Genomic DNA, 16,442 nt, shown 5'->3' on the forward strand with positions numbered 1-16,442 from the left:
CATTTATTGAGCGCACTATCAGGAATGTCATATTTCCCGTAGGAAGCTTCTTACGTAATAATGACTTCCCTCCGCCATTTCTGAGTGCGGGAGAACAAATGTCGCAGCTGGACAAACAATGACGAAGAATCCGAGCATTCCGATGACTTTTCCGAAATGAGAGGCACATTTTTTTCTCCCCCCGAACCCCCGCATTGAAACATTTCGCGAAACACGAACCCGCCGAACATTCTTTTCGGTTTCTCTCTTCCAACAAACGGTAGGCCACCCCGCTTCGACTAAAAAGGATTTTTCCTCACTGTTATTCAAAACACAGGGTGTTTATAAAGTCTTGCAACGATAAAGAAAACTACTTTAGACTTAAATGTACTTATTTTCTTATTTTGATCCTTATTTCCAATAAGTTTTTTTTTTTTCGCAACATTAACACGCTTTTAAGAGTGTCCCTTCCGAGAAGATTTAGATCATTTTTCACTTCGAAAAAGGCACGAGCATAGCCAACATTTACCTTCTGGGAGGATAACGGGTGAAGGTTTGATCATAACATTCCTAATAATTAAAATTGGCAACATGCGCTAAAACCAAATATTCGGGGGATTGACCCTCTAACACCTCTTTCTTTTAAATATTTTAACATTTTTACTTTTTGACGTTTATTCATTTTATACATGTTTGCTTCATGCTTTACGTGGTGGCAGAAATAGATCTCTGCCGTACTGAGCAGCAAAGATTAAACTAAAGCATCGGATTCAACGCCCTCCGTATGTATCAGAACCATGTTTCATTTCTGTTTCTGGAAGAGTTGTTCATACCGTTCCTTCAAAAGTAATAAAAAGACAAAAAATAATAATAATAATGAATTTGAATTTTGACATCTTGAATTCAAATTATGTTTTTCGCAATCGCGTGTGTGTGTATGTAGGAGTGTGTGTTTGTGTCTATGGGCAAGCATGAGTGTGTGTAGGTGTGTAGGTATGTGTGTGTATGTATGCATGTGTAGGATATGGACGCAACCTGGAGACGGTATTCACTAGAGGAGCAGCATCATGAGGTCGGTCGACGGGGGTGCTGCAGAGGGAGGCGGGGGGGAAATAAAATCATAGGAATTCAAAACAGTCAAGTGAGAACAATAAGCAATCGTGATTGCTCAAAAAGTGTATTGCATTTAAATTGCATTTATTTTAAGCTTTCTATTTTCTTAGTTTCTTGTACTAACTGACGTTTCAATTTTTAAAAGTATATTTGAGGCAGTGACAGAGAGAAGCAAAAGGGATATACGGACCTTTTACAGTTTTCAACAAAACGCGTTTAAAGTTGAGATCCTAGGTATCAACTTTCATTGTTTTTTTTTTCCTAAATCATGCTGTGTATTTAGTAGTATCTCTTGTCTCAAAACAGATGAGTCTCCAACCATTTGTACTGATTCTCTACAAATTTTAAATTTTGGCACTTACATCCCTTTGCTTTTCACTGCCTCATTCGTTTGTTTTATGTACACTGTAAAAAAAATCCGTAAAATTTACGGAAAAAAACTGTCAGTCAGGACGCCAGTTTTCTTCCGTTTATTTTACAGAACTCTTCCGTATTTTTATTATTTATTCAAGCTGATTTATTATTTTATGAAGATTAAAAAATGAAACTATACTTTCATAAATGCATTTCAATATTTACTATACTACTACGAAATACATGTATACAAAGGTAAATTTCCGAATATGCCTCTGTAACAGATGACAAAAAAACATAATAATAAAATATTGATTAGGATGGAATGAAATGGTAGTTTCAAACGATTTAAGACTTACTCGCTTTAAATAAATATAAGATCAAAAATTCGAGCACGAGAACCAAAATCCAAACACGCGGGCGAAATTTCGAAGATTCGAAGAAAAACAAAGTACGCGGTGAGGCGATTTTTATACTGATTCAAAAAAACAGAGAAATCCTGTATTTTATTACTAACAGTTTTTTTCTGTAAAAAATACGGATAACTTCTTCAAAATTTACAGTTTTTTTTTACAGTGTATTCACTGTACGTGAATCCTACATGTCTCTGTCGGATATTTGAACATTCAAAATTAGCAATGCATTTTACATGATAGTAAACTTGACCCCATAGTATTAGGAGTCGCAGATACTTGTAAACTTCAGCGTGTGAGTTTGAAGCTTGCTGCCTGATACAAGAAATCCTGTTACAGAGATGTTTTAAGTGTTTATACTTTTAGGTGCTTTTTTTATTGAAATTATTTCATTAGAGTTTGTTTGGGTAATTGGAACAATAGGGTAAGTGGGCCACCCCTTCCTCTAACCCCCAAAACTGAAATACGGGTACGGATTTTTCACCAACTTGCCTGGTCACATTTCATCACTATGTGATCGGCATTGCATACTGGTGCGACCTATTTATTAATTAGAAGAAATTGAAAGTTCAGCTGCTGCTGCTGCAAAACTGCAAAAGCTGGTGACTATGTATTTGAAAGTTTCATCAAAGAAAACCACAAAGTATTATGTAGCTCTAATTTGGAAATGGATGGGGCAAATGAAAAAAAAAAAAAAATCACTGCTAATTTTGCGAGAAGGGATAGAAATAGCGGCTTCTTATTGGCCTGATGCAGATGATGTTGGAATTATTACTACGGATGAAGCCGATAATGAGTCTCCCTCAACCAACATTATATATACGCTGCAATTTACCGTCTCCTACTTCTTTTTCAACTAATAATTTTTATTACGTTACCAAAATTGATCTTAATCAACTGTATTATGTTTGTTCAATACTTCTTTCTGTGCAAAAGTAGAATTTGTGACTTATCTTTAAATAAATTTTTCAGAGATGTAATTGCTTTGTTTTTTGTTTTGCATATAATTTAACGTAATGCAAATTTAATTGTCAGTAGATATCTCAAATTAATGTATTGACAAAAATATATTTCTTACTGAAAATTTCCGTATTTCATTTATCAAGTAAGACCCACTTTTAGATATGCTCACTTTAATTTTAAATAAAAAGTGGGGGGCCCACTTACTCCTTGTCATGGGGTAAGTGTGAAACACATGGGATTTAAAAATAATAATAAACGGTAAGAATACTTAGAGCATTATTTTAGGAAATAATGACGAACTTTTGTTTATTAATAAAGTTCAAGATAAAATAAGTCTATAAATTACATTTTTTTTTGTTTCAAAACTTTCGTTTTGAAGGCTAACTTCGTGGCTACTCGCGAGGTAAATTTCCTCCATCAAAATCCTTTGAACCTGAACGAAAAGTTTTGATATTCCAAACAACGTCGCAACGTAAAACGGAGATCTATGGACCCTATTTGCTTAAAACTAAAGCTTCCAGACTAACATTATAAAAGTTTTGTTAGTTTTTCCAGTGTTTTGTAGAAGCATACACTGTATTTAATTAGAGAACGTATTTAATAAAATTGATTAATCATGGGCCACTTTAGTATAAAGGTTTATTTTAAAATAATAAAAATGAAGTAAAATAAACGTAGTTACACTTATTTATTGAGTGATTTTGAAGGGTACTATCTAAGATTATTTGATATTCAATGCGTTAAATGGTGATCCAGTTTAGTAACATTCCACTTAGGTTTATTTTATTTAGAGAAGTTGGGCAGAGGAACACAGTGCGCCCCGGGGTACAATGGGACAAATTAAAATTTTCCTATAATTCAAATACTAAAAATTAAAAAAAGTATGCCATATTTTAGTTAACCTGCATGGCAACACCGTACTGGCTAGTCACTGCTACTTTTTATCTTGTAGGGAAGTTGCAGCTTTTTTTTTTTGCTAGTCTTTCTTTTTTCTTTTTTTTTTTTTTTTTTTTGTTCCCCTTCTAAGTTTTACTTTTTGAATTTGAGGTATTAATTATTGTTCAATAATCAATATCAATGCATTACTTTAAAGCTGAAACTTTCTTAATTGCATGCTTGTAATGTTCGTTATTTCATTGATACATTTTGTTCAAATTTTGACACTCCATTAAAAACACTACTTTGGGGAAAAGTGGGACATGTTGATGGAGTACGGTAGGACAATGTCTGTGATATTAACATCCAATATTCTCCACTATAAAGTAAACATTTTAAAATAATGCAAAGTAAATATATAAAGATTTAAAATGAAATAATTAATGGGTATTCATTTTAATGAGTTATTTTAACTATTTTCAATGACATTTACGTACATCACGTACATCAAATCATTTACTAAAATATTTATCTACTGATACTATTATATTATTACGAATGAGAAATTTCTTATAAACTGTATTTTGATTGCATTATTCTTAGTTTTTTTGTTTAAAAACCTGTAATAACAGTTTGAAATCAAAAAATCCCATGGTTTCTAGCCGCTCAAAAGCAAAAAAATAGATTATAATTTCTTGAAGAATTTCGATGATTTTCTAGGGTAAAATGAAGCTTCAATTTACTATGTTCTAAATTCTACCATTCTCATTTCATTATCTTTTAATGTTTTATTTAAAGATGTTTAATAATTTTCAGTGCATCAAATGTCTTTTTAAAATTATTTTCAACTTTCACGCGTGCTTAATGTTTATCTACCCTTCCCAGATTTCCCGGGTTTTCAGACAAAATCACGGTGTCCCGGCCGGTTTACTTCACGCCCGCGAAAGATAAATTTGATTATCGATGACTAAAAATGTCATTAACTATTAAGGGTTATTTAGTATAATAACTTAGTCACATTTGCAACATTGACACGTAAAATTAATATTGGTTAGCTTGTGAAAAATTTTGCAACAAGATTAAAACCACAAAAGACTTTTTGAAAAACGTCCCAGCCAATGAAAAGTACATGTAAATATTGCTCAAATTTGTATGCCTCATTCAAAGTGCTTCTTCTTACAAGTAACTTGTAAATATTAACATGTAAGAAATATAATTTTAAATTTATCTGCTTGTATCATTTATTATAACCTCAGGCTAAGGTTCATAATTTGCTGAGCTGCCACTGAGTTCTACTACTAAAAACAGTCGCGTTAGCTGCCTGTAAGAAGGAAAATAGTCTCCAAAATAGTCACCAGATGCAAAAAATTGTTTCTTAAATAGTCCTTTTTTTGAATCAGTATTTATGTCATCACTAGCTGTACCCGACGCGCGTTGCTACGCCAACAAAAAAATACATCATTATACTGATTTTCATGACAATCGGTTGAACGGGGCAGAAGTTGCTACTCTGCAGTGCCACCTGGTGGCGAGTGGCTTCAATAAGCATATTATGCACCTTCTCCGTGGAAAAATACATATATATAGCAATTTTCATAATAATCGGTCCAGGTATCAAGTGAAGCCGTGATTATACTCAAATTTTGTACTCACGCAGTTTGCAAGATCAATCAATCCCTAAAAATATCAAATAGAAAAGTTTTAAATCCCTCCGTTGCATGAAAAGCCAATAAAACAATAAAGAAAGAATTTATTTGTTCAAACTCAAGAAAAATGGCAACAGCTAACTTCTTATCAATGAGATCTTTCACGCGAATTAATTTCTGCAGCCGATAATTTTATTCGTAATTTATCCAATGGATTGTGACTTAAATTGGAATAAAAAAGGAACGATCGATCAGATTTTTTTCGAACTGGTCTATAAACATTCCCAGTACCAAAAATAACAAACGGTGAAAGTTTCAGCCAAATCTGCCGGGTAGTTTTCGAGTTCATGGATGACATACAGACAAACATTCATTTTTATAATATATAGATAAGGCGATTCTACTTGAATAAATAAGACATATTTCGACTTTGTATTATGTTAGTGAGACCACTCAAAGCAAGGGCTAGACCAATACGCTAAGAAAATATTCCGTAAACAACTCTCAAAAAAAAAAAAAAAAAAAAAGCGAAAAAAACTTTTCACTTTAGTTCCACCCTATTAAATGAACACTAAACAAACAAGTACTGCTATATTCTAATATGGTTTTATATTGTCTGACAGTTAAAGAATCGTAAAAGATTGACTGCATTAAAAAAAACCCTAGAATGGCCAGATTAAGATATTTTTAATCATCTGGAAATCAACGCTCCTTTCGAAAAATAAATGTGATAAAGCTACAAGAAATTAAACAGTCTACAAAAATTGCATCCGTCAGCGATAATTATTGCTTTGCGAAAATTGCGATCGCAAAAACGAACCCTTTACAACAATCGCGACTCTAAAAAACTGAGTTTTCGTACAAAAATATAAACATCACACATTTATGATTTATGAATCCTTTTCTTTCAATTCATTTTCCTACTTTTTAAAACACCAGTTTAAAATATTAATAACGAATAGGTCAAGCGTTCCATTTTTTTTTTTTTTTTTTTTTTTTTTGAAAGTTGTAGCTATTAGCAAATTTTCGATTTTTTACCCCTAAGGGGAAAAAATGGGAGCTTCTATTTTCTTCTCGTTCTTTAGTCGCTTTTTCACTGAAATAGTCGCCGTTTTTTACAATAATCCGCAAGATAGTCGTATTTGCTCATATCTTGGCTAAATAGGGGCCATTGCTTTAAATTTGCCAGTGGCAGCTCTGAATTAGTAACCAGGTTATTCATAGCATTGAGAATAAGCAACCCTCCCAAAACGCTGAAAAAAAAAAAAAAAAAAAAAGTTTTGGGGTATCCTTTTGAATACCCGCTAAGTGGGGCAGGGGGCTACTGTGTCCCGGTTGAGGATTTCAGAAATCTAGCAAGTCTAGTTATAAACTATTTTAAAGTTTTGATTAAAAACTGCTTTCCTACGTTTTGTGTGCTATGCATAAATCAACCTATATTTAATAATAATAATAATATGTTGTCATAATACAGCTTATTTTATGTGCCTTTCTCAATGCTCTCGCTATACCCCATGCCCTGTCCTACTGTGCCACGTGTGGAACCGGTGGGACAACTTCAGACCCTTTGGAAATTCAATTTTTAAAAAATGATTATCATGAGGAAAAATTATGAAAAAAAAAATTACAGCAACAGCTAAAGAATTCTACAATCATGTGTTCCAGAGTTAAAATTTCTAAACTAAAGTTAAAATTTCACAACTAAAATTTAAAAGAAATGAAAACTCTCCCACTGAGCTCCCCCCGCCCTCTTTGTCCTGTATTATAGCATATATGTAACTAATTTAATCCCTATTTCTTACATTAGATTAAGAGGGATACATGCAACCTAAAATCAAGTTTGTGAAGTCGTTTCTGTCACACTTCACTTTTAACAGCACACTATAATATTCATTCAAAACACTAAGTACTCAAACTGTATCTTTGGTAAGAAAAAAAAAATCCTTTTTCGTCGACTTCTGTGTCAACAAAAGCACCAGCCGATTTACTGTCAGTGTAAAGAAAACAGTGTTATTATTCTTTGTAAAAGAACTCAGCCAAAGCGGCGAAAAAAGCCCTTTGAAGATTATTTTAGTGATTGACGTATAAAGCGACCGTCTACTCCCTTTCAAACAACTGACACCGATCCAAGTGAAAGACTAGCGTTTTCTTTTCCTTTTTTTTTTTTTTAAGTTACTTAACTATCGAATACTATTTGTTTTCCATTCGGAGCTTTTTGTTACTATTTTGTAAAGCACCCTTCTGCCTTCTTTCGTTCATTCCAAAACAACCTTTTGCCAGATACATTGTGTCTGGTTGAGAAAAAAATGCCGCTTGCTCAAACTATTTACACGGATGTGCAATTTTTGCACGTAAATTTGCACTTGATTCCCGGAATTGTGAGCTTTGGCCTTGAATTGCGACGAAATTGATTATCAAGTATCATAATAAAGTATCAATTTTCCAAAAAAAAGCACTTGGTAGTTACTTCTCATTATGATATGGTTCATTCTCCAGAAAATGTAACTTTTGAACGCAAATATTTTTCAATTTTGAAACCTTTTGTTTTCTTTTCATTCTTACATGAAAGTGTTACCTACTAGAAGTAACTATAAACAGCGGTCCAGCTAAGTTCCAATCATTTTACTCATAAATAAAAATTTTTTTAAAAAATGCCTTGTTCACGGAAATAAAACGAGCTGATGTGTGCATCACATGACTTCCTTTTACACCAATTTAATGCTATTTCCCTATTATTGCCATTTTAATGGGATTCTCTCTCTAACTCTTTAAATATCACTAGCAATGGCCACATTGAAAGCAGATTTAAAAAAAAAAAAAAAAAATCGCCAAATTTTTCGCCAAGTTGGCGACAAAACTTGGCAACCAAAAGACTGGCGATATATCGCCAAGTGACCGCCAAATTATAACACCACTTGAGTTTGCATCGAAATTAACAATGATTTCCCCCCAAAAAGGTGCAAAAGACCCCTTTAGAAACACCCGAATGCAACCAAAATAGGAGGTGCACAACTAGACCCCACTACGAGTCTATGTACCAAATTTCAACTTTCTAGGACATACCATTTTTGAGTTATGCGAGATACATACGCACATACGCACATACGCACATACGCACATACACACATACGCACATACATACAGACGTCACGAGAAAAGTCGTTGTAATTACCTCGGTGATGGTCAAAATGGATATTTCGCGTGTCTATACGTTCTTAGGCACTTTTCCGCATGTGGTCGAATCGAAAAAAAAACTCAACATTCATTTGGGGGTGAGCAAAATGGAAATTAAGGGCGATTTTTGAGTGAAAATTTTTTCGCGAATACAATACTTCCTTTTTTGTAAAAGGAAGTAAAAAGAAGAGAAAAACTTTTAATGTTTATAAATCGAGGCCAATTTAACATCAAAGAAGCAGTTTTGTTAGTTGTGCAAACTATCAGCTATTTTAATGATTAGTGGGAATCTAGTATTAAGCTCTCTTAATTAAAGTATGGCTTAATTAGTAGTTATCCTTTTAGTTCAAATGTGTGTTAAAAATATTATTTAGTGAATTTGAGAATATACTGGTAATTTATAATTTTGGTAGACTGCCTAAGACTGTTGCATTTCCCCCTCCATCTTTTATTTTCACCTCAGAAATAATGACACTGATAGGGTCTGGTCACGTAGGTGAGATTCACGGAGTTGAGGAATTTTCCATTAATATAGGCCTAATGGATAAATTTTTCAGATAAATATATTTTTTCTTCGTTGCTACAATCTGCGCATGTTAAGCATATGAAAACATGTTCACTTCTTTTTTTTTTTCATTAATTTACATCCCTGAAATTTAAGTTCACGGGGGTGAGAAGTCACAATAACTACACTTAGTTTTTAAAACAAAATCTACCTTCTTGTTCTTCGACAAAAATCTCAGAACTTCTTTATTGCTAAAAATTAACAAAGGGGCTCCCCCAGGGTTGCCAACCTTTAAGAAACAATTTGAGGAGCATCTGTGCTGATTTTGAGGAGCAATTTAAAATTTTGCGGAGCAGTTCCGAATTTCGTTTAAAAATCAATTAAAAAACCTAAAACCATTCAACCTAAAATTATTTTTAGAGATTTTAAGCAGTAGTATTAAGCACTAGTACAGAAATAATTAATTTTTAAGTTAATAAAACAGTTTTAAACATTATTTCAATCTTTGAGTTTAAGCATCTTTAATTTCCCATATTTACATGTTTGTTATGATAAAATAGCAACTTTCGGCCGGGAAATGCGGGGCAAAAGAACTTCTTTGCGGAGCCGCGGAGTTTCGCCATTTTTGAGGAGCAACTCCGCAAAATGCGGAGCAGTTGACAACCCTGCTGCCCTGTATCACGGAAAATAAACTTTGATGTCACTACTGACACGTGTTAATGAGGAATGGCATTTTGTGTTTAGGTAACAGAGGTGAGAATTTATTGTGTGACATGACTCCTTATCCTACTAAAACGAACTAAAACTCAATTAAAAAAAATAATAAATATACCCAAACAATTAGTATTTGAGACCACTTGTGAAAGGAATAACAAATAAATAAGTATATACTTTTAATTAAACAAGTTATTAAGCAACATAAACAGTCACACCAGATGTGTGACATGCCAAGGAGGTGAGAATTCACATGTTGGGAACCAAAAATATACTAAAATAAAAATTATTATTAAAAAATGTCGGTAGGATTAAATTGATATATTTCTGATGAAATTGAAAAGCACTGTTAAATGAATTGTTCCTTAGTTTTTACTGTAAAAGGGCGTGTGACAGAAAAGTTATCATTACATCATTATGGCTAAAAATAATAGCATAATTCTAAGTAGAAATGGTACAAAAAAGTTATATTCATGACGTCTGCAAATGGGTAAAGTGTCCCTAATGCTAGGGAGACTTAACATAACACCTAGGGAGACATGACCCCTCTCATGAATTTAAGAAGACTCATAGATATTGAAATAAAAAAACGCAGATTTGATGGTGTTTTTTGCTTTAATAAGTGATACTTGAAGTGAATGAACAAATGTTCACTCTTTAGGCGAAGTGTTACAATTTTTTTAAAAAATAATCTCATTGCACATCAGCAGAAAAGCACAAGTCTAATTCAAAACTTCATCAGCTAAGACCTAAACAATGTTTCAGTTATTTCATTTAGAAACATATCATTGGGCTTAAAGATCATTAGTATATTTTAGTCGGTTGTCAAATAAAAACAATTTATTAGACCAAAATATTTTAGTCATTCTTTAAGTAAAAAAATGTTCCCTCTTCGTATTCACAATGTTAAAGTTATTGTTTAAATAAAAGCAAATAATTAATATCTAAATCACAATATTTTAGCTACTCATAAACAAAAATTCATTAAAAAAACATCAAATTATTCTTTGGGTCAAGTCTCCCTAGTTAGTTTGGGTCAAAGCTCCCTAAGTAGCTTCAGGGCCTGATTAACGCACGGTCCGGCGGGTCCACGGACCTGGGCACCACAAATTTAGGGGCACTAAAATAGCCTAAATTAACTTACTTCCTTCCTTTTTATTCTGTTAAAGTGAACGTTCCTTATTTTCAGCTTTGAAAAGAATCAAAAATCGTTTGAGAAGCTGCGTTTCTCAGGATAATTTACAGGCGTTTTCCTTATTGACCATGGAAAATTCTGTGACATCAAAATTAGATTTCGATGATGTGATCGACACGTTTGCCTCTGTTAAAGACAGAAAGAAACCTTTTTAAAGCTTAATGTCCGAATTAGTTAGATTTTTTTTTTTTTGCTATTTTTGCAGTTTTAAATTGTTTTTTTTAACTCATTTTCACCTCAAGGTAAGGCAATTTTAACTATGTGACTATCAAGTGTTTGGTATTCAAATCCCAGATTTCTGTAGTAATGAGTAGGATTCTAGTATATTAGGTTTCTAGTATAAAACATTGACTTTAAAACTCGGATGATTTTCTCATGGGGGGGGGGGCACCATCTTCTTTCCAGGACCTGGGCACCAGTTTGTCTTGATCGGGCCCTGAGTAGCTTTCTTTTGCTTACCTTAAATTTTTAGCAACTTAGATTTAAGTTACATAAAGCTATTGTATATCAAAAGATAGCTAGAAAAGTGACTAAAACATGAAGACTTTAAAAATTCATTCCCTCAAAACTGGAGGATAAAATCTAAAAACTCCAAAATCTAAAAAATTTACTTTTTAGGTGCAGTATCATTTAACACTGAATTTCTTGAAAACCACGGATAATTATGAAATGGCTTATCCCTGAAAAATACTGCTGTGTGACTGGTCAACCAATAATATGACTAAAATTTTCCATAAATATCCTTTTCATGAAAAAATCCTCATGGGTCAAAATTCCCTACTTTCCCCTATTATGGACAATGAACATGTGTTGTCAAACGTGTTCAGCTTAAGAATTCTTATACACCGAAAAATACAAACAAATCCAACAAAATGCTACTTTTCAGTGCCTGGAAACAAAAACTTCGTTACAAACATATGAACAGGAACAAACCTTTGGTGGAACAAGATTTTTTTGAAAACTATCATCGGAACGTTCGTTCCTCCTGTCTTTAGCTTCATAATCTAAAATGAATAGCAACTTCTTTATAGCTCTGACATCATCAACAATTTTTAAATGTTCAAAGGAGCATCCGTCCTTCTCATTCTCTTTATTTTTGACTTTTCAATTAAGACCCTTTATTATAGAAATGACACCCCCTTTTTAAAAAAAGGGTAACATTTTCACGTAAAAGCCTGCAGCCAAAGCCGTTGTCTAGCCCTGCTAGACAATTCCAAGATAAGTCAAAAAAGAAATCAGAAAAAGAGGTGTCTACCATAGACGAAAACGTTATAAAAGAAAAGGTGAAGCAACTGTATTTAGAAATGCATTAGAATAACGATCTAACCACGGACCGTAAATCTCCACCCCATTCATTTTTTAAGTTATACTATAGTAAAGATAAGAAATATAGTAAATAAGTAATATCATTACTGTATCTGCTGTACAATACTAATATAGTGCAGCATTTTATTATTTCTGTGCATACCGTACTGTTTTACTTTGCGTCTCTCCCATTGATCTTTGCATCGTAACAGTATTTTGTTGAATAAAACGACTTTTTTTTAACAAGATATAGTAAAAATTCAGTGCTGTATGAAAGAAATCGTTGTGTATAGTTAAGGAACGGTTTAAAACAGTTTGAAGGGTGTTTACAAGGATCTAAAATAATTGGGTATGGTTATAAAAAATTCGTATACATAACCTTTTCCACAACGCGAAATTTCGACTTATGCAAGGGGCCTTGGAATGCATCACACGCGTAAGTCGAGACTCGACTGTATTTCAAATCAACTTATGGTCAGCAAGGAGATGAATTCATCAGTTCATAAATTAAAAAAATCTACAAACTCACCGAGTTGTATAGATTTTCGTGATTGCTTTATAAATCCCCAATACGTTTAATATATTTTTTTTTCTCAAACGACACGACTATTAATTACTGCTTGATGCAACGGTAGGCGATTTTTCGTTTAGACATTCGTGTATTTTTTAATTGCATTTATAACTGAATTAAATATAATTAAGAAAAGATCCATAGGTAGTTTAACTGTAACAAATTTTTGGTTCTATTTTCTTGTATAACTTGACATTTTATAAAACACAGAAATCATGGCTTACCTTTCAGCTATTTCCTTGTATGAACACTGCAGATTCAAACACATTCTAAACGCATTTGCGGAACGAAATTTAAAGCATCATTACTTATTTTATTTTCTATTATTGCATTAATATTACTCTGGAAAACATTGACTGGGTTTGAAAAATCGTCCAATAAGATTCAGGAGCTGAAACCAAATTTAGTGCAACAATTTACTCTTCTGTCTGCTCCACAAAGAAATTTACCGAATGTAAAAAACGCTACTATGAACATATAATACTCCGCTATATTGTACATGTGAACATAATTACGTCATCTCATACTTCACCAGCCAAAGCATTACAGAATAATTATTCTTCTACCTCTCTACACCGTAGAAAAAGGACTGGACATTGTAAGTGGGCAAAGTCAAGACCTGATTACTGAATAGGGCAATTAGGCCGTGGCCTAGAGCCGCCGAATTTTAGGGACCCCCAAATGACTAATAATAAAAGTTCTAATCTATTATTTAAGAAAACGAAAGGAAATGAAGTTTTTCTTCCTTATTTATTTCCCCTTTTCTGCTTACTTAAAGTGTGAGGTGCTACATACTGCAGCAAATATTTTGAGCTAGTAGTTGAGCACCGCCGCACCCCTGAAGTCGTCACCTTGGCTCCAATGAATGTTTGTGTTTAAAATATTTTAACTACAGACCCCGAAAATATTTTTGCCAATATGCCAATCTAAAAAGTCATGCGAGCAAAACCTGGGAACCCATCTCTGTACTAGCTTCAACAGCAAGCAGCACGGAGTAGGAAGAAGGAGAGAAATGTCCTACGAGTTTGCTAGTGTAAAAGTGGCAACGATTGTTCACTTTTTCCAGAGAGCGCTGTCGGCGAACCGCTCCCGACAATCGCAGCAGATCAATGTAAATGATGCTAAGTTTCTCTTTTTTTTAGAGGCAGCTATTAAAGCAAAAAAAAAAAAAAAACAAAAAAACTACTGGAAATGGGTTGTAATAAGGGGCTAATATAGTGGACGATGTACGGCTTTCGTCCACAGGAAGTTTTCACAGTATTTTGATGCAAAAATTTTATTTTTCATCCCCAACTTGCCGAATTCGTCTGCTATTAATATTGCACTGTGCGATGTTTTATTTTTTACGATTTGGAATGTTTCTATTCCTGTAAATAATTGACGAAATGAGAATATAGTGGAATTAATTACGTAAATACTTTCTTTTAATTAGTTGTAAATTTCGGGACATGTTTCGAGAACTAATTGAAGCGAAATAATTTTTGCTTTCACGACCTTTAACAGATGAAAATAAATGTTAATGTTCTATTTACTTAACTTCAAGCTGATATTGATTATAATAATTTTATTCATGTATTTACTCACTGCTTAGACATAATTGTTATCATTGTTTTTTTATTATTATTATTACATTTTTTTCTACAACCAAATCGAAAACCTAGCGCCCTCTAAAAAAGTCCCAGGCAAGCAGCAAGCTTTTCGACAGTTCTTTTCTTCCCATTTTCGAAAGGTAGAAGAAACGTTCTTGACACGTGAGCATTTCTCGGTCACATGACAGAAAATTGCGGTAGCTCTGTCTATACAGTAAATTCCCGATTATCTGTGAGCGATTTATCAGCGATCTTTCACACTTTCTGACTTTTTTTTCTAGGCGATGATTTACTGTATGCAGATAAATGCATCCATTTTAACTTAACAAGTAAAAAGTAATCAATTTTTAGACACTTCTTTCCAACGACATCAAACCTTCCAAGAACCCATGATTTTTAGCTCTACACTACCTACTGACTTTTAGATTTACACTACCTAGTTGAAACTTAATTTTAGACCACTAGTGACTGGTTTTTTAAATCCACTCTACTTTCGCGCATAAAGGAGTGATAGATCAGTCTTCTTCGAAAAAAATCCTTTTCCCTATACGTTTTTGGTGTAAACTAGCTTTGTATGTTTCAGTCGTTGATGTGTTTTCACCATTTGCAACTATGAGCAAGATTTTTTTAAAAGCTTTTACACACACAGTTATCGTCTTTAGCCACAGTTTAAATGTATGCAAGTGTTATTGCTATTGCATGCACTAGTATTGCTTTTCGGTTATTTTACGGATTATCCGAGGAATCCGTACCACCCTTATCCACGGATAATCGGGAGTTTACCGTATTTCATAGGCCTAGAAAGGAACTCCTTATTTATGTGTACAAGAGGAAATAGGTTCTTCCCAAAGTTATCATTCGAATTAATGAAACGATTGGGTAGGACTTCAAATTTAAAAATAAAATCTTCTATTTAATGTTTTCAAATACATAAATTACTGACAACTTTGTCTAGGGCGAAACTAATGTAATCTAAAACTTTATATTTGAGTTGTTTGCAGACTTATACAGAATCATAAGAGATTTTAACAATTAGTAAGTATTTGAATAAAATCAAAATACAAGGTGAATAAAGCAAAGACTGCGAAGAAAATATTGAATTTATAGCTTTTTCACGGCTACAGTGGAGCCCCTTCATCACTGCAAGGGCCATGAACATTCAACAGCAAAGTCGAGAGTGAACTACTTGCTTCTGTGTATTGAACACTCTTGCACTGATTGAAGGCGCTCCACTGTCGTCTTGAAATAGGTGTTGGCAGTATTTTCTTCACGATTTGTGCTTCTAGTTGATGATTGGTTTTTATTCATACAAAAGCACAAAAAACGTTTGATCATTTTCCACGAACAGTTTGGATTATGTTTTCGCCTAGACTTGGCTAGTTAGAAGAAAAAAGGTAATATTTCGCATGCATTTGATGTCAATATCTTGATTCAGTGAAATGAATATTCCATTTCTTATAATTCATTTCTATCATAGTGTTTCGATTTTTCAGGCAACTCTAGGACCAGGACCGAATAGGGACAGGAAATCCAAAGGAAGAACAGGATGGCCGCAACACGTATGGGCTTTAGAACTCAAAAACGAGTCCTAAACAAGGCATTAAAGTCCAGCAATCGCTGGAGATTTGAACAGTTCATAGATTGTAAAAATATGATGAGAGTGTGTATTTATTACCATATACTCGTTTAGCTTTTGAAACACAATGTGTAAGAAAAAACCTTTCTCATAAAGCACTGTACTTAGCCGTCGTTCAAGGAACATTTCTTTTGAACAGATGTGCCAGAAATTAACATTTAACCATAACATATTTAAATATATTTGAACAAAGGCTATATTCTAAAGAAAAAACTAAAATGGTCATTTTTTGAGGAAAAACAAAACTTTATTTTATGTGTTAACATTAGCACATTTCCTAAAAAAAAAAAAAAAATGAGGTGTAGAACTAAAACGTATGCAACTGTACGCTATATTGAAATCACGATCTATTTAAGTCAATATTTAGGACTGAGAAAACAAGTCACAGTGAAAAGAGACTTACAGATTT

At 33.2% G+C, this 16,442-nt stretch overlaps 1 protein-coding gene across 1 annotated transcript in view; it reads left to right on the forward strand.

Moving 5' to 3' along the window:
• LOC129218621 (heart- and neural crest derivatives-expressed protein 2-like) overlaps positions 1-15,989 on the forward strand; it is a 28,193-nt gene extending 12,204 nt beyond the window's left edge. Inside the window, 1 exon segment of the mRNA XM_054852938.1 lies at positions 15,891-15,989. Coding sequence (XP_054708913.1) covers positions 15,891-15,989 — 99 coding nt within the window.
• The last annotated feature ends 453 nt before the right edge of the window (positions 15,990-16,442 follow it).

This window comes from Uloborus diversus, chromosome 3, assembly GCF_026930045.1.
Source record: "Uloborus diversus isolate 005 chromosome 3, Udiv.v.3.1, whole genome shotgun sequence".
NCBI lineage: Eukaryota > Metazoa > Arthropoda > Arachnida > Araneae > Uloboridae > Uloborus > Uloborus diversus.